At 43.7% G+C, this 25,937-nt stretch overlaps 1 protein-coding gene across 1 annotated transcript in view; it reads left to right on the forward strand.

The window, feature by feature from the left end:
- The window catches only part of LOC148453998 (leukocyte tyrosine kinase receptor-like), a 204,178-nt gene that overhangs the window by 151,038 nt on the left and 27,203 nt on the right, over nucleotides 1-25,937 (forward strand). The window contains exons 18-25 of the mRNA XM_088461358.1: nucleotides 5,845-6,027; nucleotides 8,299-8,397; nucleotides 8,910-9,059; nucleotides 12,177-12,287; nucleotides 15,478-15,664; nucleotides 16,538-16,628; nucleotides 18,894-18,958; nucleotides 21,537-21,666. Coding sequence (XP_088317484.1) covers nucleotides 5,845-6,027; nucleotides 8,299-8,397; nucleotides 8,910-9,059; nucleotides 12,177-12,287; nucleotides 15,478-15,664; nucleotides 16,538-16,628; nucleotides 18,894-18,958; nucleotides 21,537-21,666 — 1,016 coding nt within the window. The remainder of the gene's footprint in view (nucleotides 1-5,844; nucleotides 6,028-8,298; nucleotides 8,398-8,909; nucleotides 9,060-12,176; nucleotides 12,288-15,477; nucleotides 15,665-16,537; nucleotides 16,629-18,893; nucleotides 18,959-21,536; nucleotides 21,667-25,937) is intronic.

Consider the following 25,937-nt stretch of genomic DNA (forward strand, 5'->3'; position numbering starts at 1 on the left):
AGCAAGAATTCCACTGGGACTTGCGGCAACGAGACCCTACCACAAGGGTTTCGTCGCAAGTCCAATGGTCGCGATGGTCTTGACCATCGCGACCATCATCCTGGCCGCTCGCACTAGCTGTGGGTGGTAACCCACAGCTATGCGAGCGGCCAGGGGGCCGCTCTAAAAATACAATAGGCGGGCACTGATTCAGAGCGAGCGCTCTGAAAGAGCGTCCGGCTCTGAATCAGGCCCTCTGTTCTAGTCAAGTTTGTTAGTTTTTCAGGAAAACCAAACCGCACATCTCTAATAAATATACATACAGGGCCTGATTCAGCAAGCAAAGCACAGGAAAGAACGCACAAGCTTGGCCGATGTTTTTGTACTGCACATGCGTATGCATCGCACTGTGCGTGCGCAAACTACCCTGTGTGAGCTGGTAAGGGCACGAAGACTACTCACAGCGAGTACGCAGACCACCTCCGATGTTGACTGTCAGGAAGTGCCATTTGTGGGTGGTGACGGGGGGTGGTCGTGCGAACGCAGGCGTGCCTGTGCGTTGGGACGCCGTTTTAGGGGCGTCCATAATTGAGCCAGTGATGCGATGGACGCAGTGATCAGACTCCGGAAGTTGCCAAGATCCTGCACAAGGTCAGGTCAACCACTATTATGCAAATGTGGTCGATGGTTCTCGATGTTAAAAATGTTTACTCTATCTTGCGTACTGATCAGGCTTTGAGTAAAGGGAAATGGGCAGTTTAATATGGGGCTGTGCGTCTGCATCTTGTGCAGCGGTGCCTTTATTAGCATATTCTCGCAGCTGCTGGGTGCTTGCGTCTGCTAGCATACATTCCTTGCTGAATCAGGCCCACAGTACAGTATGTCTTTGTATTTTGGATGTTAATTTCCATATTTTATATAATTATTATTAGGGATGTGCAGGCTCGGATAGGTTCGAGTTTGCACGTTGAGTTCGGATTTTTCCCTCCAAAAAAACGGAACTCAGAAAGAGGCAAAACGTCATCTTACATGGACGAACATCATCATTCCTGTGCACTGCCTGTTGCTTTAGATAGGCAGCATGCAGTCATTTACACAGGCTGCCCTGCTGTATCTACGCCTGGCATCCCTGCCCCCTCCTGCACTTTCCTCCATTATACTCCTCCTGCTCCATGCAGCTTCTTACACCAAAATGTTGCTCTATTTGTTTTGTATTCCCTATTGTGGGCCTGACTCTGAGTCAGACGCAATCGCGGCCATCTTGCGTCCTTTGCCGCAGCTGTATCTATGACTTTATACTAATGCCACTAGCCCTTCCCTGGTGTACAATGGTGCGTCCAAATGTGTAAGGACTGAGATGCCCACTTCCAGTGTCTTTAGATGCCAGACTAACATACTGTATAATTTGTGTATAAATCTTATATATAAAATTCATTGGTCTGTTTGTTTGTTTGTCAGGATATGCATTCGGGCACAACTACACCAATTGGGATTAAATAAAGGCAAGGTAGTTCAGCTTCATCCTGGACAGGATTTAGAGGGATTAGAGTACCGGTTGGACCTCCCGTGTACGCTGGGCAGAACTTTAACTGTTCTGAGCCCTCCACTGGATGGATTTGGACGAAAACTTCACAGAGTGGTAACACTGGGTCCCAGAAGACATACTAGGGGGTTGAGGTCCCAGTTGGAACTCCCATTGGTGTACACTGGGCAGAACTTTGACCTGGGGACTCTGGGCAGAACTTTGACCCGGGAAGCCTGTCTGGGCCTTCCACTGGATGGATTTGGATGGAAGCTTCCCAGAGAGGTGGCAATTGGTCTAAGATCCATAATGGAGTGGTTGGGGTCCCAGTCGGACCTCACGGCGGAGTGCACCAGGCAGAACTTTGACTCAGGGAGCCAGTACGCACCCGAGGAGCCTGTTCTGAGCCTTCCACTGGATAAAATTCACAGAGTTGTAACATTGGATCCCAGAAGACATACTAGGGTGTTGAGGTCCCGGTCGGACCTCCCGTTGGTGTATGCTGGGTAGAACTTTGACCCGGACAGCCTGTCCTGCACCTTCCACTGGATGGATTTGCATGAAAACTTCACAGAGGAGTGGCAATTGGTCTGGGATGCCTAATGGAGTGGTGGGGATCCAGAAGACATACTAGACATACTTGGGGGTTGAGGTCCCGGTCGACCTCATGGCAGAGTGTGTCAGGGAGCCTGTTCTGGGCCATTGGATGAATTTGGACAACATCACATAATAAAACTTAATAACGAAGATTTAAAACCGGGACAAAGCCAGGTACTTCAGCTGGTATCATATATATATACACACATATGGGATGCGGTCATAATACCGACCACTGGGATTCCGGCACTCACAATGCTGGCGCCGGAATCAGAACACCTGTCAGAATCCCGGCTGCCAGCATCCTGAAGGTAAGTAGCGGGAATACGTGGTTGGGGGTTAGGCACTAGGGGGAGGGTTAGGTTTAGGCACTCACTAAGGTTGGAGGGTTATTTTTAGGGTGCGAGGAGGGGGAGGTTAGGTTTAGGCACTAGAGGGGGAGGTTAGGTTTAGACACCGGGGAGGGAGGGTTAGGTGTAGGGAGAGGGGGAAGGTTAAGATACTGACCGACAGGTGTCGGTATCCTAACCCTGTTGGATGCTGGCGCTGGGATTCTGGCCGCCAGGGTCCTGAGCGCTGGAATCCCGTACCCAACCCATATATAGATATACAAATCCGGAACAGGCACTCACCATAATATAGTAAAACATCCAGTTTATTCAACTCACAGAATTTCCATAATAATGGTCAGTCGACATTTCAATCCTCTCGGGATCTTTATCAAGACATCATTAACAGGCCATCATGATCACCACACACCAAGGTACTGTACGATGTATATAAAATATACACACACACAGCTCAGGGGAGAGGCATGCCACTGTACAATATTGTCTAAAGGGCTGTCCATAATAATCCTGGAGGACAGCAGTTTGTATAGAAGGGTCTTGCTGTGACACGGTGTCTCCCGGCCGCAGTCTCTTCACATGCACACCGCACCTGCGGCCCCAAACAGCAATATTGTCCAGCACGCCTGTGTCTCCCACCATATTGCGTAAAAATGAGAAGTGATTGATCGCTACACACAGGTCACACCGATATCACACACATTGTAGACGCTTATCACACAGGTCACACTGATATCATACACCTGCCAGACACTGAACACTATATACAGGTCACACTGATATCAAATACCTGATACACACTGATCACAATACACAAGTCAGACTGATATCACATACCCGACACACACTGATCACTACACACAGGACACAGTGATATCACACATCTGATAGACACTGATCACTACGCACAGGTCACACTGATTTCACATACCTTATACACTCTGAGCATTATGCAAAGTAACACAAATATCTGACATTAAATTAGGGGCGTGCCCATATGTTAATATTGTTTGTGGTTTTATTTCACAGTAAAACTTAAATTGAAGACAATCATGTATAACTATACATACATGATGTATTTGTATTAAACATATCTGTTCATTCGAATAAAACAGATTAATAACAGATTAATATAAAATGAATTGCAAATAACGATTTCACAAAATAAATGAAGTTATACATATATATAACATTCCGGCACAATGGCGATATTAAGAAATGTATGAGAATGTTATGAAAAGCATAAAACCATTCAACAACAACAGCAGCAAGAATATGTACAGTATACAGAGATATTCTTAGTTGTAGTACTGGTTCACACTTAGGGGCCTATTTATCAATCCTACTTGCACCAGTAATCTTGTGGAATCCCACAGGATTTCCACTAAATTAAGTAAAAAGGCTATTTATTAAGCCTCTAAACCATAACTATTGCAGATATCTCCTGCATTCCAGTAATTACTGGAGCACACCACAGCCCCCATACAATATATGGGTACATTGCGGTTGTGCTATTTATCAAGCTCTGAAAACGCCATCTTCAGACCAGCCCTCACAGTGTGCATGCGCAGTAACACTGCCTGGTCAGAACCGTTGGCAGTATTATTAGCAGTGTCAAATTCTATGCACATCTGCAAAGATGTCTTCTTCACATAGAATATGGTGCTACAGTATCTGGGATCAGTTACAGAAGAGTAAATGTACATCCATCACAAATGTACCATTTCCACATTAGTTTTGCACTTCAACACCCCCTCAGAATAGATCACCACTCTCTTACATGAAATAAGCCCATGTCGTTAAAAATATTTATTTTCCTAAAGTTCCTTTAATATCGTTCCAATATTTTGTAAAACTGTTTGCTTAGGAATTCCAGGATCTTTATTAAAGATGTTTATATTCAACTTTAATGTACTTTTAAATGACAAGTCTGTATAACAAATAGTTTAAATGACAATTTTCTGCAGAAGATATATAGCATGTTTATAGTTTCATATATCTATATATATATATATATGTGGGTTATAAAATGGCTTCTGCTTTCCATTACATAAACTGTTTGTATGAATGGTTGATATACAGAATGTAATTCTATGACTATGATAGAATTGGGGTTATCCTTTGGGTCAGTAGTAATTCTTCCATTTGTTGTATCTGCTTTTCATTTCAACTCTTCATAAAAAATCAATTTCACTGTAGTTAGACTGATGTCTTTAAGACTATAATGAGGTAATGCCAGATGCACGTATATAGCGTAATATGTTACATATGGTATAATTAATACCTTATCAGATACAATTGTTCCACCTGTATTTCACTAGAATTGAGTAACCTGTATTTATTATCTGTATTTAGTAGCACAAGTGTTCTTTGCCTGTGTATTATGACTGACATTCTCCATGCCAGTTTTATGAAGTAAACGGACATGCTGTGGCCATGTGAGCTGTGTGCATGTTACTCAGGGGCCTATTTACTAAGCAGTGTTAGGAGACAGAGTGAAAAGTGATAAGGTGCCAGCCAATCAGCTCCCAACTGTCATTTTTCAAACACAGCCTGTGAGATGGCAGTTAGGAGCTGATTGGCTGGCACCTTATCACTCTGTCTCCTAACACTGCTTAGTAAATAGACTCCTCATACTTATAGAGGCGTATCTATAATAGTCCTGCACCCATTGCCTAGACTTGCCTTGCGAGGCAGCTGAAGAAATCACTGGGAAAATGGCGCTTAGATCTGTATGAGCGCAGAAGAGAAGTCACTAGGAAATGGTGCCAGAGATATATGGGAATGCTCACAAGACTCTGACACAGATCCACTCTTTCTTCAGTGCGCATGTGCCGGAGTGATGGGGGCCCACATGGAGACTACACGCGGGTTCCATCTTCTTCATAGAATGCCTCTGACTCTAGACATGGGAGTGGCAGTTTATGCTGTGAGATGGGAGCTTTATTTTACAATGTTGACTTCACATATAGTTCATACATGCATTTTTCATATGTTCCAGCATTGATAATGCCTGCAAACAGATAGAAATGAGAGTACATTGGGCCACTAAGTTGCACTATCAAAGCCTATGGTTTATATGCCTGTGGCCTAGGGGCTCCCTTCATTATAAGCAGCCAATGTGTGGAAAACTCATTACTGGCTGGTGGCAATGCCCGAGGGACTCCAAGACCAGTGTGGCGAAACCGTAGCTATCACTTCTACCAAAGAATGAACACGAATCTGCCACCCCAGGTCATTTCAATCTTGATAGAGAATACAGCTGTAGTATCTATTTTAATTATATAGGCAATTTTATACATAAGTCTGAACAGTGGTGCGCAGCACTAGATACCGCTCTCCCTGCATATTCTATCAACTTTATAAGTTGTTTCTAATGTTGTCCTATTTCCTCTGCAGGTGGAGGCGGGGGCTGGAGTGACATCACTGAGTTACCGTGGGCTGGGAAGTCTCTTCTTGAAGGGTCAGCTGGGGGCCAGTCCTGCTACCAGGCAAGGAACAACCTACAGTGGAACACATATGGTGGTTTTGGTGGCGGAGGAGGTCCTTGTACTTCTGGTGGAGGAGGAGGAGGATACCACGGTAGGGCAACAGTATTAATAGATCTCCTAATGTGCTCTGTACTTTACATTATCTATATTATTTAGATAGCCAAATAGGACCTGCTTTATAGCTCCATATGCCTGTTTGTGCGACATAAAGATGAGTCTTTGTGCAAAACCAATGATCAGTAATTCAGTACACATATGCACATCTTTTCTGTTTTTTCTAGTTGCTCTACCGGCACATTACAAATAGGAGGGTCTAGGGCATTAACGTGAAACTGCAGTACATTGAGGGCATGAGAGCAGAGTGTGTAGCCACGGAACCCGGAGCACGTGTGTATTACAGCACCCCTCCCCCCAAGTGTGCCAGGGAGGGGGGTGTCCAGTATATGGGGCAAATTAAAGAGAAATAAAAATAAACATATGGGGCAGTATTGAGCTGGACATAGAGGGCTAGATATATTTCATCCCTCTAAAGTAATAAAAAAAAAAAACATTAGCCCCTATGGGAAAAAAATAAAACAAATTGGCCCCCTCAGGAAAAAAATAAAACACATTTGTCCCCACATTAATTGCCCCAGCCCACCACAGAAGACTGACCTGTCAGGTGCTGTAGGGTGAATCGGGCTGGACCCATTTGCCTCGCGGGGGCTTCCGAGTGATCCATCTTCTGGCTAACAGACCCTGGAAGTGCCCGGTAGCTGGAGCAGATGACAACTTCCGGTTTGCGTTCCACAGTGGCGAGGGAGCCGGCAGCCAGTATGAATTGGTTTAGTGCAGTGGGGGGTGGGGAGTGGCATTTAACTGAAGTCCATACAGATATATAATAACAGATTTCAGCATAAAGTACAAAAACAATGAAAAATACAACTCTGGGTTGTTCCTATATTGTACCCTTGAGGGCTAGTGGTGTGTGCAAACAGGTGGAATAGAAGCCAAAAGTCAGGAGTTCTGCGACACATTACAAGCATAGAGCCTTCCAGGTCAACATATCAGGAACCCCGTGTGGTCAACAAGGTATCTGCACGATGCATTTTGGATTCAACGTCCTTCTTCAATCGCTTGAATTCCAGTCTTTTGGCTTCTATTCCACCTGTTTGATTATTACTCCATATGTTATGCAATATCCCAATTTTTGGGGGTAATTAGCGTGAACTTTAACATCTCAAAAGTAATTAGCGCTGAATTGGCAACTTCCTGTGTGCACGGAGTCTCATCACTGCATCCGTCACCGCACTGGCTTAATTATGGACGCCCCTAAAATGGCGTCTTAACGCACAGGCACGCCTGTGTTCGCCCGACCACCCCCCACAAACGGCACTTCCTGTCAATAAATATCAGAAGGGGTCTGCGTACACGCTGCGTATAGTCTGCGTACGCTTTCCAGATCGCACCAGGTAGCTTGCGCACGCGCACTGCAATGCATGCGCAGAGCAAAAACATTGGCCAAGTGCGTGCGTTCCTTGCTGATTCAGGCCCACAATCGGGAAGTTTGCACGATGCAGCATAGTCGCATACACAGTAGCAAAAAATCACTTTACTGCGTCTCTGAATCAGCACCTATATTCAGTAAATTCAGTTGGTGGGCACCTTTACACCATACCATCGCTACGCACGTGCCTGTCTCTATCCCCTTTTGCTTATTAGTTCTTTTATGGAGCACTGGAGTAACTCCATAAGGCGTACAACAGAAATTCAGTAATCATGGACGCATCCACAACTGTAATATTTGTATAGCTACCTGTCCTGTAGTACTGTATGTACCTGCATGTAGGGGATAATACAGTGTGCAGTTCTACACAATTTGTGCAGGTCTAACAAAATACTCTGCAGTTGTAAACCCAAACTTTATGCAGATCTAAGTAAGTACACCTTGTTACATCTACAGAGGTAACACTGGAGCAGACAGCACCACCCCAGGCAGGAAAGAGGAACTGCATGGATTGTGACAGGTGCAGGGTTCTAGAGTGAACACATGGTAATAATTCCCTCCAATTAGTGCTCATTCCCCCGAAGCTCAGGCTGTGATTGAGGCTGGGCCATCAGAGGCACTACAACAGAAATAACAGCTGTGCTCTCGTCATAGCAGCCTGGCCTGCTTCTTCACATTGCCATTAACCTGTAGGTTCTAACCCCAACACCTAGTATTTTTTTGTGAATATGTTATACGGGAATGCATATTGTCAGAAAAAATGTGCATGTGTGCAACACTACATGAATCGCTAAATGCTTAACACCCATGTGTACGAGTTCTAGCAGACTAGGAAAGTATTGTTATTTTGTTCACCAATATTCCATTTATTTATAGGAGGACACACATCCCAACTGGATGATATATCTGTCGATGGGCAGAACGGGGTTTCATTCATAAATCCATCTGGAGAAATGTATCTTCAGCCCTTGGCTGGTGAGATCACTGATTTCAGATACACAAACAAAAGCAAGCAATAATTCAACCAAAATCATTCCTGCGACCGTCCGGCCTCTCCGGCTTCTTGTCTTCATCATCTGTTTTGAATTTATGTTGAAAACCATGTTATGTATAATAATAGAGCCAAGTATTTGTGAGGGAAAGTAGAATAGAAGTTAGAAGGGCGGATGGTTGGAAGAATTGGAAGGCTACTGTAGTCTCTCAGGGGAGAACTAATGTTACAAAGTAATTGATGTTGATATGGAAAGTAATTCTAGAGAAACATATCTATGCTTTTATATACCCAACTCCTAAAATTGCTGTAATAGTTGATGTTGTTAATCAGATGGACAGTTCTGATGATGTCTTCTGTCTATACAATGGATTCAGTCTTTGGGGGACATATATATATGGGGGACATGGTTGGCAGGGGGGAGCTAAATGTTGATATAATTAAAAAGTTCCTACTTGTCCATTAACTTGCGGCTTTTCTACTTTTATTTCCACAGCAATGGAGAATGATGGAGAAGCACATATTCAGTTGTTCTTGAACTGCAGCCATTGCAAATCTGGACGCTGTAACAAGGATATTGAACGCAGAGTAGTGTGTTTTTGTGAGATTGGGACTATGCTGGGGAGTGACAACATCACATGTTTAGGTAAAAACTACAAATTTGTGTGTATTCCTTTAAATCTGAATAGGGCAGGGATTGAGTCCTCAATCTGTCATTGTTTGTTTAAGAGAATCTAACACCTGTACGCAGTGGAGGAAGACATTGTGTTGGCTGAACTAATATGTATTTAACTGACACTTTACTAAGAACCAAATCAACATATTAAGTTAAACTGGAAATTGCCAAATTAGGTCTCATAACCAAACAATGACATTTATATAATTGGGGAAGGACGTTGCTGTTGTGACTAGGGGTATCCTGACTCATAAATCCTCCCCTGCCTGCTGCCCTGTGTTTGCCCTGCTTCTGAACCCATGACGTTACTGGAGGGTGAGGGCCCAGGGTCGGCACAATGCCATAAGCAGGGGTTAGCATTGCAGGAGGGTGCCAGGCTGAAGAGGTGCCGTCCTGACCTGAAACCAGCTGCAGCCTCAAATACTATTTTAATAAGCGCTCGGCAAGCGGGTGCAGTGCCAGTTTAAATGTGATGCAAGCCAATCAGAGGGCAGCAGGGGCTATTTGGTGCGAACTGTGATTGGTAGCCAATTGGAAGCAGCCGCGATGTAGCACCGCCCGTTCATGGCATCTGATGTCAGAGACCGCTGAGAGGAACCTTCAGTATGGTGGTGGCAGTCAATAGAAGAGGGCGTCGCTTGAGCTCTGCTGGTTTTGTAAGAGGCCAGGAGATGGCGCCACTGGCCAGGATGGGCCAGTGGCAGAAGAAAGAAAATGAAGCCCGGAGAGTGCTGCAGGTGTTGGGAAGCAAATAGCTAAATGAAGCTCACAACTGCAGCCTCTCCCAACTAATCAGTAGGTGGCCTTGGCCACCGGTAGTTTATCACTCCTCCTACCTAGACCACCAGGTGTTGGGCATTAGACCCATGGGTGCAATCAGGCCACAGGTCTGTGGAGCATGTTAGGGGGGCAGATTGCCGATGCCACAAATAAAAGTGACTCTGGGTATTAGGCACAGGTGACTTTATGCACCCTAAGGTGGGTAGGCAATAAACTGAGCCCCTGGTGAGTGGCTGGGCATTAGGCCTAGTTTACACTTTAGTAACAGATAGGTAAGAGAGCCCCTACTGTGTAGCATAATGTGAATAAGGGGCTCTATATTACATAATATGTATTAGGTGTATTACTGTTTGGCATAAGATGAAGAAGGGGCTCTGCTGTGTGGCATAATGTGTATAAGGGGCTCTACTATAAGGAATCATTTGTATATAAGGGTTCTACTGTGTGGCATAATGTGTATAAGGGGTACTACTGTGTGGCATAAGATGAATAAGAAGCTCTCCTGTGTGGCATAATGTGTATAAGGGGTACTACTGTGTGGTATAATGTGTATAAGGGGTACTACTGTGTGGCATAAGGTGTATAAGGGGTACTACTGTGTGGCATAAGATGAATAAGGGGCTCTACTGTGTGGCATAATGGGTACTACTGTGTGGCATAATGTGTGTAAGAGGTACTGCTGTGTGACATGAGGTGAATAAAGGGCTGTACTGTGTGGTGTAATGTGTATAAGGGGCTGTACTGTGTGGTGTAATGTGTAAAAAGGGCTCTACTGTGTGGCATAATGTGTATAAGGGGTAATACTGTGGCATAATGTGTCTAAGGGGTAATACTGTGTGGCAGAATGTGTATAAGGGGTACTACTGTGTTGCATAATGTGTATAAGGGGTACTACAGTGTGGCATAATGTGCATAAGATGTACTTCTGTGTGGCGTAAGGAGAATAAGGGGCAGTACTGTGTGGTATAATGTGTATAAGGGGTACTATTGTGTGGCATAAGATGAATAAGGGGCTCTACTGTGTGGCATAATGTTTATGAGATACTGCTGTGTGATATAAGGTGAATAAGGGGCTGTACTGTGTGGCATAATGTGTATAATGGGTACTACTGTGTGGCATAATGTGTGTAAGAGGTACTGCTGTATGACATGAGGTTAATAAAGGGCTGTACTGTGTGGTGTAATGTTTATAAGGGGCTGTACTGTGTGGTGTAAAAAGGGTTCTACTGTGTGGCATAATGTGTATAAAGGGTAATACTGTGTGGCATAATGTGTCTCTAAGGGGCTGTACTGTGTGGCATAATGTGTATAATGGGTACTACTGTGTGGCATAATGTGTGTAAGAGGTACTGCTGTATGACATGAGGTTAATAAAGGGCTGTACTGTGTGGTGTAATGTTTATAAGGGGCTGTACTGTGTGGTGTAAAAAGGGTTCTACTGTGTGGCATAATGTGTATAAAGGGTAATACTGTGTGGCATAATGTGTCTCTAAGGGGCTCTACTGTGTGGCATAATGTGTATAAGGGGTACTACTGTGTGGCATAATGTGTATAAGGGGTACTACAGTGTGGCTTAATGTGTATAAGGGGTACTACAGTGTGGCATAATGTGTATAAGAAATACTTCTGTGTGGCGTAAGGAGAATAAGGGGCAGTACTTTGTGGCATAAAGTGTATAAGGGGTACTACGGTGTGGCATAAGGTGAATAAGGGGCTGTAATGTGTGGCATTAGGTGAATAAGGGGCTGTACTGTGTGACAAAACGTGAATAAGGTATAAATATGAGACATGCCAAGAGGACATATTTGTAGGTGGGCATAAATTTATAGTTTGCAGGGGGTTGCCAAACACCCTAGTACTGACCGTGGGTGAAGAGCCACTGGCAGGAGATAGTGTAGAGTTGCCTTTACGCTCCGAGTGACTCTATACACTCTATACACTGCAGGGTGCATACATTCTTTGGATTCTCCTGAAAAAAGTGCTACTGGCCGCAGAATGACATTCCAGGCACCCTGCTAACCAGATGCTGGGGCCGTGGGGAAGCCAAGGTTGCCCCTCGCACACACCTCCCTATGACCCTGGTTCCTGGCATAATTATTAGTTGTATTCAATATGGCTGCCTTCGCTGTATATGTGTAATGTGCGCACTTTAAATTTGAACTTTGGTGAAATGTTGAGTACAGCTGGATATAAGCCAGTGTTACCATTTGATATATCCGTATGTTTCAAACGATCATGTAACATATATGTTGAATCTATAATTCTTAAATTGAGCGTAGTGACTCATAAACATTATTTTTTTTTCAGGACCTAAAGAACCCATTCCAGACAGGCAGCTCCCTCTTCCCCTCATTCTAGCAGTCCTTATTGCAACAGTAATACTTGGAGTGATCTTTGCCTGTGGAAGCCTGTCATTTGGTATGTTTGTATTTTGTGAAATTGTGGGCAGACACTAGAGGCCAAATGGAATTTACATTTTTGCAGTTCTATAAAAAAAAATGTACATTAGATTTTAAATTTAATAGCTCTATCATGAATAATTAAAAAAAAAACGGCTTTGACTTTAGCCATTAGATGCTTTTACAAAGAATATTTTGGCATTCACATGTAAGAATATTATAAAAATAACATATATGTTATTTAGTAATACTGTAAGTCAGGTGTCAACATTTATATTGACAACAACAGGAACAGAACCAATTAAAATGATCAGAGGCAGTGTGTATAAGCAAATTAAAATAAGAGGATGCGGTCAATATGCCGACCGCTGGGATCCCGGTGGTCAGAATGCCGATGCCGGAACCCTGACACTTGTCAGAATCTCGGCGCTGGCAGCCCAACCGAAGGTAAGTAGCAGGGTTGGGGGGGGGGGAGGGTTAGGGCAGTGATGTGTGCTGAGGTCAATGGCTGGGGAGGCACACACGGAGATAGGTTTGAGTGCTGGGAGCCTGTCTCACCCCCTACTCACTGTAACTCTCCCCTCCCTATACTAAGCTTCAGTGTCCATTCATAAATGATTACAATAAACAAAGAAGATGTTTATAAGTTATAAATATCTTCTTTGTATTATTCTAATAATTTTTATATCAAATCTCTGGAGTATGACAGAGGGGGTTCTGCCTCCCCTGCCTACTCTAGCTGCACGTCCTGGGTTAGGGGTTAGGCACTAGGGAGAGGGTTAGACACTGAGAGGGGAGGGTTAGGTTTAGGGTGCAGGGAGGGGGAGGTTAGGTTTAGGCAATAGGGGGAGGTTAGGGTTAGGCACCAGGGAGGGTTAGGATACCGACCAACAAAGTGCCGGTATTCTAACCCTGTCGGGATGTCGGCATCGGGATTCTGACCGGGATAAGGTGAATAAGGGGCTGTAGTTGACTGATTTCTCAAACATTACATGAGACAATCTATATACTGTATTATACACTGAAGTGCCAAAAGTCATGGATAGATAGATGGATAGATGCCTAATATTGTGTCGGACCCCTTCTAGCCCAGCGATGTGCAGTAACTCGACATGGCATTGATTGCACAAGTGGACGGAAGACCTCTGGAAGACATGTTGACCTATGCTGTCTGGATAGCTTCCCACAGCTCCCTGATATTTGTAGGTGCAGGATCTTGGGTGTGAATGGACATCTCCACAACGTCCCATAAATGCTCAATTTGGTTCATGTCAAGCGAATATGGTGGCCGCACCATTCGTCAGAACTCTCAAATCAATTCTGTACAACTTGGGACTGATGACATGATGCATTATCCTGTTGGAATATTCCATTGTTGTGGGGGTACATGAAGTCCATGAAGGGCTGCAAATGGTTATCAAGCAATGCAACGTAGCAGTTACCAGTCAATGACATGTTCAGGCAGACCAGCGGACCCAACCCATGCCACGTGAACACACCCCACACCATTATAGAACCACCACGAGCCTGAACCCCCCAGAGAGTGAGACACTGTAGATAAGATATATATATATATATAAACCCCCCAGATAGTGAGATACGATAGATAGATAGATAGATAGATAGATAGATAGATAGATAAATCCCCCAGAAAGTGAGAGACTGTACATAGATAGATAGCTGTAGAAACCCCTCAGAGAGAGAGAGAGAGAGAGACAAAACCAAAACGTATTCACTTCCTCTGTAGGAACCCAGCTATTGATCCTCCTACTGAGTGGGATCTCTGGAATCCCCCTGAATCAGGTCTCTTCTCCCACGCTCCGTGCTCCCGCCTCTGAGCTGCATGCCTATCCCTCAGTCAGCTCAGCCTTCAGTTTGTGGTCAGCACTGCAGGGCTGACTTCTGGCAGATGTGACAGCACAAATGGAGATGGGAGCATCTAGTGGCACCTGGCAGTACTGCACTCAGCAGTGACACTGGCAGCAGCTCTCTATTCTGCGCCTGGCCGGCTCATAAGAGCCATCCTCTGGTCAGAGCCAGAGATAGAGTGTCTGCTGGCCAATTCTGATCAGGGGGTGGGGGGGTTCTGGGTACTCAGAACCCCCCCCCCCTACATGAACTACTGTAGAGCATATTCTAAGGTCAAGTACTTCAACTCATTGGCTTATGATTCTGTCACTTGATTAACCTTATTTTAATAACACACACTTAAAAATCTCAATTGATTTTGTTTAAAAATTCACTCATTGAAAAAAAATTTGCTTCAGGGCCCCTCCGGGGTTAGGGGCCCTGAAGCTTAAGCTTCCTTAGTTTCACAGTAGATCTGCCTCTGCTTCTCCCACATTCTACATTCTTTGCTGGCATAAATGTATGCCAGCAAAGAATGGCAATGTGCCCCTCCCCACAGCAAACTATGCCCTTGCCACTCTTTTATCTCCTTTCAATGATGGTGCTCCACAAAATTATTTCCTATTTTTGCATTGTTCTGCAATTTTTTTTATTGCTTGACCAAAATAGCTGTACCAATGCATTTACTGTATGCTTAGCAATGAATTCCTTTGCCACACCCCATTCCTTCCATCAGCTAATGCAAACCTCACTCGCCAAACACTTGCACACTGATGGGAATCTAGATGCCCAGCACCACTAGCAAAGCTTGCGTGCTGCTCCTCAGCCACTCTGCACTTGTTAACTAATTGTTTTAAATGGAAATTCCAATTGTTGGAGTTTATATATGTAATATACACTCCCCACCTCTTTTTATTTATAAGGTGCAATCTCTGGCAAAGTGTATATAACAGCTGTCAGATCTATAATGGCACTGCCTCGTGACCTCCCCAGAGGCAGAAATCAATGGCAGCAGTCATGAAAACATTCTAAAATTCTTTTCAAAAAGAAGGTCCACTTTTTAATACTAAAGCCCCTCTCCGAAGGTGACGTTAGCTGCAGGTGGCAAACTTCAGATTGCTTTATAAATGTCAAAATTCAGCTTTTGCAGCCAGAAATAGAGGAACTACTCCTGCTACTGTACCCCCTTCTTAAATAATGGGAATACTTAACTTTTATGGGGATTCCCCCCATAACAGCTGTTTTTAGGAGGCTTCCCGCAAAATGACTCTGGTAAATATGCCCCTATATGATATTTTGAAATAGTAAACCCAACTATCTATATGCTGGTTTCCTTGACCTTTCATCCTCTCTCTTGCCAGTTTACCACCGTAAAAAGAAGCAGCTGGAGGGCGCCCGGGTGAGGTTACAGAGCACGGAGTATAAACTGAGCAAGATCCGCAGTTCCATCATCATGACCGATTACAACCCTAACTACTGCTTTGCTGGGAAAGGAGCTGGTTTAAGTGAACTGAAGGAAGTTCCTCGGAAAAACATCACCCTGCTCAGGTATAACAAGTATATTATGTGTATACAAATTATTATCTACCAACAAAGCAGCAGTTTACAGCATAGGTGGTAATCTGGGGGCTGAGTTGAATTTGGGCATCTGAAAACTCCAGCAAGCCCTGAAAATCTGGATCTAAGATAGATTTGTTATACTATGGGCCTAGATCAGAGGTGGACGCTAATCCCGTCGCAGCTGCTCTCCTGTATGCAGCGGTCGTGAGAAAATATGCAAGTGTCGCAGCCTCAGTGATTTGTATTGAGATGCCCACTAGCGGCACCTCAAGTCCGCTGCTTGCGTACTTAGACGTACCATTGGACTTCTATTGCAATCCTGAAGGCCACACAAAGCCATGTACACAGATACGGAATAGGGATGTGGGAATGTCCTTGTCATGGGCTTGGTGGCCAAACTGGCATATTCTCATAAAACAATATGAGCTGTACCTTGTAATTTGCAGCATATTTAGCAGTTAGTATATGAATTATGTATGTTTAGCTCTACAGTAGGGATGGGCAATAAGTGCCCCCCCAGCTGTTGTAAACATATTCATACCAGCATGCCTGCCACAGTTTTGCTATTTGGCCAAGCTAAAACTGTTGTAAGGCATGCTGGGATGTGTAGTTCAACAACTGCTGGAGGGTCGCTTATTGCCCACCCCTGCTCTACAGTCATTTCACGTTGGAGGCAGAAAACCTTGGGGAGCTTGGTCTATACACCTTGAGGAGCCAAGAAAAAACATGATATGGGTATAACTATTTTAGTAACCTGGAGCATCTTTCTATACTCCAAGGCATTTATATTGTGGGGTTGCACAAATAATGATCCCCATGTTATCTCTACACCTTCACACATCTTTCATACCTTCTCCCCAGAGCACTCGGTCATGGAGCCTTTGGTGAGGTCTATGAGGGGCTCGTGGTTGGTATATCTGGAGACCCCAATCCTCTTCAAGTAGCCATCAAGGTTAGTACAGAGATCAGATACACAAAACACGAACCACTGGAACCAGTCACTGTAGTCATCTGATGTCAAGCACAAGCGTTCTTCACCATTTATCTTAGCTGATCCTCTTTCCTCTTCTTATTCTAGAGAAATAAATGACAGACATGAGTTCAATTAACTGACCCTATCGGATGGTAGCATTTACCATGCAGATAATTATCTAGAAATCAGTAATTACCATGAAGATACTAGCAGCATGAGGATATGTTTAGTTTCTGAAGAGCAAGTCGGCTAAGATGTTAGCTTGCATGGTTTGGTGTAATGTGTTACACCTGTGTTTTCTAGTCGTCCCACCCTAAAGTTATTTATAGTTATATATAACACAAAGCAGAGCAGTTCTGCACACACAAGACGTTCAGATGTCCTTAGCCAGTAATCACCCTCCAACTGCAATTGTGCAATAATCCTCAGCCACCAGGATGGAATCCGTTTTGATCAATCTAGTCCAAGACAAATGACCGGAAACATCCCGTGTGACTGACTGTAATATCCCTTTTACACCGGAGCTAAAACCCGGGTTATTGCAGGGTTAATTCGGGCAGCTCCCTGGTGTAAAAGGGGAGGGGGTTGGATCGCCGGGTCGAGTGACCCGGCAGTCCAACCCAGGTAAATAACACGGGCGTGAAACCCTGCTGTGAGAACAGTGCACTCCGGGTCACGATGACCTGGAGTGCGCTGCTAGCCGGCCGATTGGTCCGGCTTCAGTGGCGCTTGGAGATGACGTCATCTCCAAGTGTTCACTTTCACGTCGGGAAAGCCGGGTCTATGCAGACCCGACTCCGGTGTGAGCGGCACCGACTCGGGAATATCCCGAGTCGGCGCCGGCTAAATTCCGGGTCTGATCCGGATAGGAACTCTGCTCCAACTCCGGGTCAGACCCGGAAGTTTGGTGGAAAAGGGGTTTTACTTTGTTGCGGGTTTTGTACATTTCAGAGAGCTGCATCTGACACTTATAAATAGATCAGGGTTATTTTCTCACTTTTGTCTTCTCAGCTGAATGCCAGAGAATACAGTAACTCCCCTGTCTTCCATGGGGTCAATAGATGTGTCCAGAAGAAGATAAGTTTCTTTATGGACTCAAAACACAAAACTAAAGTGATATATGAAGTAACTAACAAAACATTCTGCAAACTCTGGAGACTCCTTAGACCTTTCATACATGATGGAGTGCTTCCATTATTCTGTATATATTGTGCAATGATTTCCATGTAGAGTAGAATTACAGCTGAGAAGCCCCTAAGCTCTGCCCCCGACTTCTCAGGAAAATTAGACTTTAGAATTGACGCTGTCTAATATTTGCAGTGGACTTTTCAGCATCAAATGCCAATGACTAGTTTAGCAGATGTTGTGTTTCTCTGTATAGTTACAACTTTGTATTTCATTTACTCAGCCATACACCCCGACTCCCCTGTGGACAACCTCTGGCATACACAAACAAGCCCAAACCCTGGCCTTACATCATGATGAGAGTAGTCAGTGTGTTTTCAAATACTTATACTTGTCCCAAGAGAATTCCTCGGCCCTCACTGATCCAGTATTGTGATGTCAGGAATCTCATTTGTTTTTTGTTAATATGCTCACACAAAAAGTAACCATAGCTGCAGCATTATCATTACATTCATTGTTTGGTTATGTGCAGTATACAGTATGTATATTCAGTTATACATTAAGGACTATTGTGTGTGCACAGGTAATTCAGCTGTGTTTTTATTGAGCAATTTATTGTAAAACAATGCTATCTATCTCATTATCTATCTATCTATCTCATTATCTATCTATCTCATTATCTTTCTCATATCTATCTATCTCATTATCTATCTATCTCATTATCTATCTATCTCATATCTATCTATCTATCTTTGTATCTATCTATCTATCTATCTATCTATCTCATTATCTATCTCATATCTATCTATCTCATTATCTATCTATCTCATTATCTATCTATGTATCTATCTATCTCATTATCTATCTCATATCTATCTATCTATCTATCTCATTATCTATCTCATATCTATCTATCTATCTATCTCATTATCTATCTCATATCTATCTATCTCATTATCTATCTCATATTTATCTATCTATCTATCTATCTATCTACTCATTGTCTATCTATATCATTTTCTATCTATCTATCTTAGAATTATATGATGCTTTGAGGAGCCAACATCTGCAATAACAATGTTTTCTTACCTTTCCCAATATCTTATCTGTTGGTAATAGACTCTGCCAGAAATCTGCTCTGAGCAGGATGAAATGGACTTTCTCATGGAGGCCCTGATAATCAGGTAACAATGTAGCTGGTTATACCACTGTAGATGTATAGTAATAGTTATCCGGATATACCTTATGGATGGTTTCCCCCACCACATGGCCAAAAGTATGGGCACACTCCTGCTAAATAGTGTGTTTGGCTATTTCAACCACACCCATTGCACAGGTGCCTTATATCTCTATAGTCCATCAACAGTAGTAGAATAGGGCGTACTGAAGATCTCAGTGACTTTCTACATGGCACTGTCATAGGATAGCAAGTCAGTGCCTCACATTTCTCTCCTGCTAGAGCTGCTGTGGTGTACGGTAAGTGCTGATATTATGAAGAGGAAAGGTCTCAGGGCTGCGAGGGGATAGGTCTCACAGCAGCTCAGAGTGGGACAACTGTAGTGAGTAAAAATAGTCTGTTCCCGGTTTCAACACTCACTGACAAATCTCCAGCTGCCACTGGACGTAACATCAGCAGATAAGATCTGTTTATCAGGAGCTTGGTAGATTTGGAGGCATATGTATCAAAGCTTGATGTGAGATATACAGTATATCACCAACCAGTCAGCTTCTAACTTACATTTTGCAGGCTGTGTTTAAGAAATTATAGTTTGGAGCTGATTGGTTGGTGATATATATCTCACAATTTTAACTCACAACAAGCTTTGATACATATGCCCCTTGGTTTCTAAATCCATGAACAGCTGCACACAAGCAGATCACTGTGCGCGATGCCAAACATTGGCTACAGTTGGGGAAAGCACACCGCCATTAGACGCCAGAACAGTGAAAATGCATTCTCTAGAGTAATGAGTCACATTTTACTATATCGCAGTTAGACAGATGAATCTGGGTTCTGCCAGCTGTAAAGTTTAATAGAGGTGGGAAAATGGTCTGGTGCTGCTTTTTACAGGTGGGCATGGGACTTCTTAGTTCCAGTAAAGGGAAATCTTAATGCTACAATATATAATGTCATAGTACAGAATTCTGCGCTTCCATCTTTGTGGAAACAGTTTTGGGGAGACCCTTTCCTGTTTCAGCAATGTCCTCATGTGCAAAGTGAGGTCCAGCAATAAAGTTTGCCGAAATTGGTGTGGATGAACTTGATTGGCCTGCACAGAGCCCTGACCCCAACCCTTAGGGATGACCTGGATTGCCGGCTGTGAGCCAGTGCCTTACCTCACTAATGGATGTGAATCCCCACAGCCACATTGAAAAATCTAGTACACATCCTACCCATAAGAGTGGAGGCTATTATTGCAGCATATACAGGTGTAATGTTCCGGTATTCACATACTTTTGGTCATGTAGGGGTATATTTACTAAAGTGCTAGTGTTTAGAAGTGGAGATGTTGCCCACAGCAACCAATCAGATGCTAGCTATTATCTTCTAGAAGGTGCTAGAAAAATGTTAAGCAGAATCTGATTGGTTGCCAAGGGCAACATCTACAGTCCTTAAAACCTGCACTTTAGTACTTATACCCTGTAGTGTACATACAGTTAACAGCATTATTTACTTACATTGGACATTGACTGCTCTCTTGTGACTAATTCATGAACTGCACACATGCTGAATAACAACCTATTGGTGAAATTCAGTTTTGGGTGGATAAGATAAGTAAAACATAGAAGATGCAATATAGTACCTGTGTAACAGTGACCCATGTCATACGGCGTGGCCCCAGTGTGTACAGCAGCCACATATAGCTTTCCTTGCTTTTGCTGACAGTTGGTTAATGGGTAACAATAATAATGGTGCATACACACTAGACGATATGCTCCCTGAGCGATATCGTCTAGTGTGTCCCCGGCAGGCTGTGCTCAATGTCGTTCATGACATTGAGCACAGCCGCTGAACGATATCATTAGCGATATCGTTCAGCGCCGGGCTCTCTCACCCATTCCCTGACATGCAGCAACCTGACGAGGTCGTCAGGTTGGCCTGCATGTCAGCCCGATGAACGAGGATGACGAACGACCCGCGGGAACGCGCGTCGTCGTCATCGTTCATCTTTTTTGTGTTAAAAATGGACGATAAAGTGGACGACTGAACGATAACGATATCGTTATCGTTCACTCGTCCACTTTAATCGCCCAGTGTGTACGCACCATAAGACTGTGGGGTCTATTTACTAAGCAGTGTTAGGAGACAGAGTGAAAAGTGATAAGGTGCCAGCCAATCAGCTCCCAACTGTCATTTTTCAAACACAGCCTGTGAGATGACAGTTAGGAGCTGATTGGCTGGCACCTTATCACTTTTCACTCTGTCTCCTAACACTGCTTAGTAAATAGACCCCTGTATGAGAATAGGCCGCTGATGTCAGGGATATTCTCCTTACTCCTGCTCAGAAGCCTTTTATCATACACTGCTGCATGTTGGCAGTAAGTAGGCATTGTTCCAAAACAATATGGAAATCCTTAAGAGATTAACAAACACATGATGCTCCCAAACCTGTAATTGCTGAACTAGACCATTAAATAAACCTGTAAGTAGATTTTGATCTGCAAAGAAAACAAAAAAAGAGCAACGTTATGTTAATATTTTTTGTTATTCCTGTGAAGCAGACCAAATGCTAATTGTGGTTCTTTGTCATCTGTACACAGTAAGTTTAGTCACCAGAATATCGTGCGATGCATAGGAGTAAGTTTGCAGACCCTTCCCCGGTTTATCCTACTAGAGCTCATGTGTGGGGGAGATATGAAGAGTTTCCTTCGGCAGAATCGCCCATGGGTGGTGAGTAAACATTGACAAAGTTCTGTGTTCATCATAAAAAAGAAGGTAGGCAGGGATTACCATTCTAATTAATGGCACAAATTTAGTGCCACCACTGTTATGCAATATGCTGAGGGTGGGGGGATGAGGACAACACAGATGGTGTAGTGGTCAGCATTACTGTCTCACAGCCCTGAGATCATGAGTTCAGTTCCTGGCCAAGGCACCATTGCTATTATGGATAACCAATAATTAACAGATAGCGCTGATGGTGATTAGCTGTGGTTAGTCAATTTATATAAAAAAAATACCAGGAGTCAGATGTCAGATACTAATAATTAATATCAAAGAAAATTAAATGATGTATTCTACACCTAAAAATGTATAAGGAGATAAAAACAACAGATATGTAATCTAACTAAAAAGAAGTACAAATAATAACAGTGTAGCAGTGCTCACAGATCATAGGCAAAGTAGATTCCTAATAACAAAACGTATCCAAAGCGTTGCAAATAGATAACTGTTTTGGCAGCTGAAATTGCACAGTATAATAGTCAGTATAAATACTGCACTTGTATTTACACTCCAATACAGAAGATGGTGGAGTGATGACAGCGGCAGTATATATTGTACCTTATCTGGCTTATATAAGGCAATGAGTAAATTCAGCAGAAATGCCCCTTATACCTCTTTTCCACAAAAAACCCGGGTCCGACCTGGGTTTTTAGACATGGTTTCAACCCGGCTCAGACCCAGGTCAGACACAGCACTATCGATCTGGGTTATTCTCAGGTCAGCCCCGTTCACACTGAACCCGGATCTGCCCTGCTAAACTTGTGAGGTCACAAAAGTGGGAGGTGACTGCTCCACAGCCACCAATCAGCTCATTTTAGGCATGACCCAGGCCGGATAACCCTGGCTGCGCCGTTTACACTGCACTATTACTCACGTCCATCCTGGATCCGACCCTGGTAGCTACCTGGATTGGATTGCAGGGTCACTTGACCCGGGTTATTTTTCAGGGACCATTTTACACTGAGCTGCGACCCGGGTAGATCCAGCAAAAACCCAGGTTTGTGTAAAAGGGGTATTAGAGGCAATGCACACATTTAGACATCCAGAAACCAGTCAGTAGTAATTAGATCAGGTGGTTCACTTAAATGAGAGACTCCAGTATCCTGCAGCACTTGTATATAATATAATATAATGTATACTGTAAGTCAGGTGGTAATCACAGTTGAGAGGTGAGGGGTTACAAGGAAAGTATAAACAGTCGGCTCACTAATTAGCAATCCCACTCCTGGGCTGGTGTAACAAACTGGTCCTGTAAATACCTCTATACATGCATCTTGTGTGGTTTGCCGATTAGATTTTGAACAAGGCACTGCCACATTATGGGCACTTGACAGCGCACTGTAGAGTATGGTAACTGCTGTTCCCAATACACTGTGCAAGCAAAGTAGGTCTGAACTCCACATGTGAGGGAACTCCACAGAGGTAGAATACTGCTCCTGCTGGTAATGACGCTGCCCTTCTGACGTGTTTTCTCATATGACTTTTTGGTAGGTTAATTGGCTTCTGACAAAAAATATGAACCCTAATGTGTATTTGGGCACATGTGATAGGGAATATAATTTGTAAGCTGGACAGAGACTAATGTGAATGACTGAAATATTCTCTATAAAGCACAATGTAATATGTGTGCGCTATATAACTGTTAATAAATAAATAAACTGGTGGCAGGACAATGCCCGATTGACAAGCATGTTGGGGGAGGGCAAAGAAGCACCTGGGGGCTCACTGCTGTCTGAGAAAAGGTAAAGAACCCAGGTGCCAAAATTTCTATACCCTCCAAACCCATTTACAACCCATAGGCAAGACCAATTTGGTAAAAAGACAAAATAGTAGGTGGCACTTATCACTCACAACTGTGGATCATTGGGCTCGATTCAGACCCGCTCGCTAGATGCGTACATACGCAGCGACAGTATGTAAATCAGCGATCGCACAGTAAGGCATTAACATGCCCACTATGTCTTGGTGTGCGATCACGATGTATATTTAGAAGCCCGCCAGCCTGTCTTAAGACGCACACTTTCCCACGCCATGTCCATGAAGTCTAGGCAACAATCGGTAACATCGAGAACCATCGGAAGCAAACGCAGCACTTGCGGTTGACCATACCCTACCGCAAGCACTACGAGTGCTTCAGTGTGTAAAACAACCATGTCACGTGTACTATGACACTGCGTCTTAATTATCCACGCCTCTGAAACGGCGTTAAGACCCTCAGGCACGCCTGCGTTTGCACCACCCCTCTATCCCATTTCCATCGACAATCCCTTGTCACCACCCATAAACGGCTTGTCCTGTCACTCATTCTAGCGAGCTGTCTATGCACAGCGAGCGAACGCTTCCCGATCGCATGGACTAGTTCACGCACTGCGTTGCATTCACATGCGCAGATTGCAAATATCAGCAGGCTGCGTGCGAATGAAGCCTAGTGAGTGTGTCTGACTCGGGCCCATAGTTCAATAATTTATTAATACAAATCAAATATATTTGTTGATAAATAACCAACATTTATAAAACTCTTGGGAGTGGGGTTATTAATACACAAATATAAAAACAAATATTATATGAAAAAAATAGCACGAGTCTAATAAAACAAACACATATAACCAATTTGGTGCCTCCTCCCCTCTCTACAGCCCAACTGCATAGCATGAGCCTAATATGTGACACCCAGGGGGTCTAGAGTGGAAATGAGGAAAGGGTGTCCCATTGGGACTTTACCTGCTCTGCCAACTTTGGGCACAGAGGGGTACTGTCTGCACCGGCCCTTCCCTGCAGGTGTTTCAGCGCCACTCCTCAGCTCACCAAGTGCCAGATCCTCTCTTGCCGCCCAGCTTGACTCCGCTGGCTACATGACTCTCCCCAGATAAAAAGACCTGTATAAGCAAGAGCTTCCTTTCCGCCAGAGCTTAGGTATCCTGGAGTCTTCTGTCTTGACCCAGCATTTTCTGTCTTCCTTCTGCCGCCCCTGCCAGTCTTCTGTCTTCTGGAGCCTTTGATCTGCTTCCTGACGGGTCTTTCTCTTTTGTGCGGCATCTTCTGCACCTCTTCGGGAGCTCTTCTATGCTTCCCCTCCACCATCAAACTGCCTTTGCAACACTCGCGCCCGGACGGTTGGTAACCCTAGGGCTAGGTCGACTGAAGCAAGTGCCTAGGTCGCCTATATCCAGGGCCATCCCTTTGTGTGTATTTAGAATTAAATAAACTGAAATAGATAACCCATAGAAAGTAGAGAGGCTATTGATGACATTTTTGAGAATCCTGTTAGAACTAAAATGAAAATCATTTGTAGATTACTGTTGCCACCTGCTGTTCAGAGATGGTAATTCAGCACACATTCTTTATCATGGCGAAAAGTTTAGCAATGAGCTTCACGACACGCTACACGACACGCTAATTGCAGAGCACTGACTTTTGAAGACTATTATAAATGCATGCTCATAATTATATCAGAATACCACCACTACATTCCAAAACCATTTCCAAGATTGATTTTTAGACAGAGACAAAAACATTTTAAACTGCCTATACTTGAGTTGTTTGGACATTTAGCAATAAGCTAAACATGCTTGTGACTGAGGGAGAAGACATAACTAATGCACCATGCAGGGGCATTTTCCTGGTCACTGGGGTATGATGAGGAATTGCTGGGGCCCATAGGAAACTTTTAAAGGGGCTACTTTGAGATCAGCCTCTGATATAGTTTTCTAATGTCTAATAAGTATTCCTTTAGTAACCTTTCACAAGTGCCTGAATTGTGTTCATTTATTTTATTCACAGTATCTGCCAAATGAATGAATCAATAGCAAACTAGACTAATGGGGTGTTTAAAGTGGATATTTTTTTTTATCTTGTGCTACAGGAATTGTGTAGGCTGTTAGTTACAGCTATGTATGGTCTGAAGGTTATATATATATATATATATATATATATATATATATATATATGAGTACAGGAATGAGCGGCACTCAGCAGACTAAGTTATGTGATGAAATAAAAGTCCTTTATTCCTACGGCGTTACGGGGCTATGCCCCCGTCTTCAGGGACAGACAGTATAAACAACATACACAGACAAGAACATATATATACCATGAAACACTTAACCATGATAAACAATCATTATACTCACCTGGAAGGCACCGTCCGATCCCGCCAACGCCGCACACGCCAAACAAGCTCTGTACTGTCGCGGTGACGTCACCGGGCGGCGCCAACC

The sequence above is a fragment of the Taudactylus pleione genome, unplaced genomic scaffold, assembly GCF_031769625.1.
Source record: "Taudactylus pleione unplaced genomic scaffold, aTauple2 ptg001041l, whole genome shotgun sequence".
Classification (NCBI taxonomy): Eukaryota; Metazoa; Chordata; class Amphibia; order Anura; family Myobatrachidae; genus Taudactylus; species Taudactylus pleione.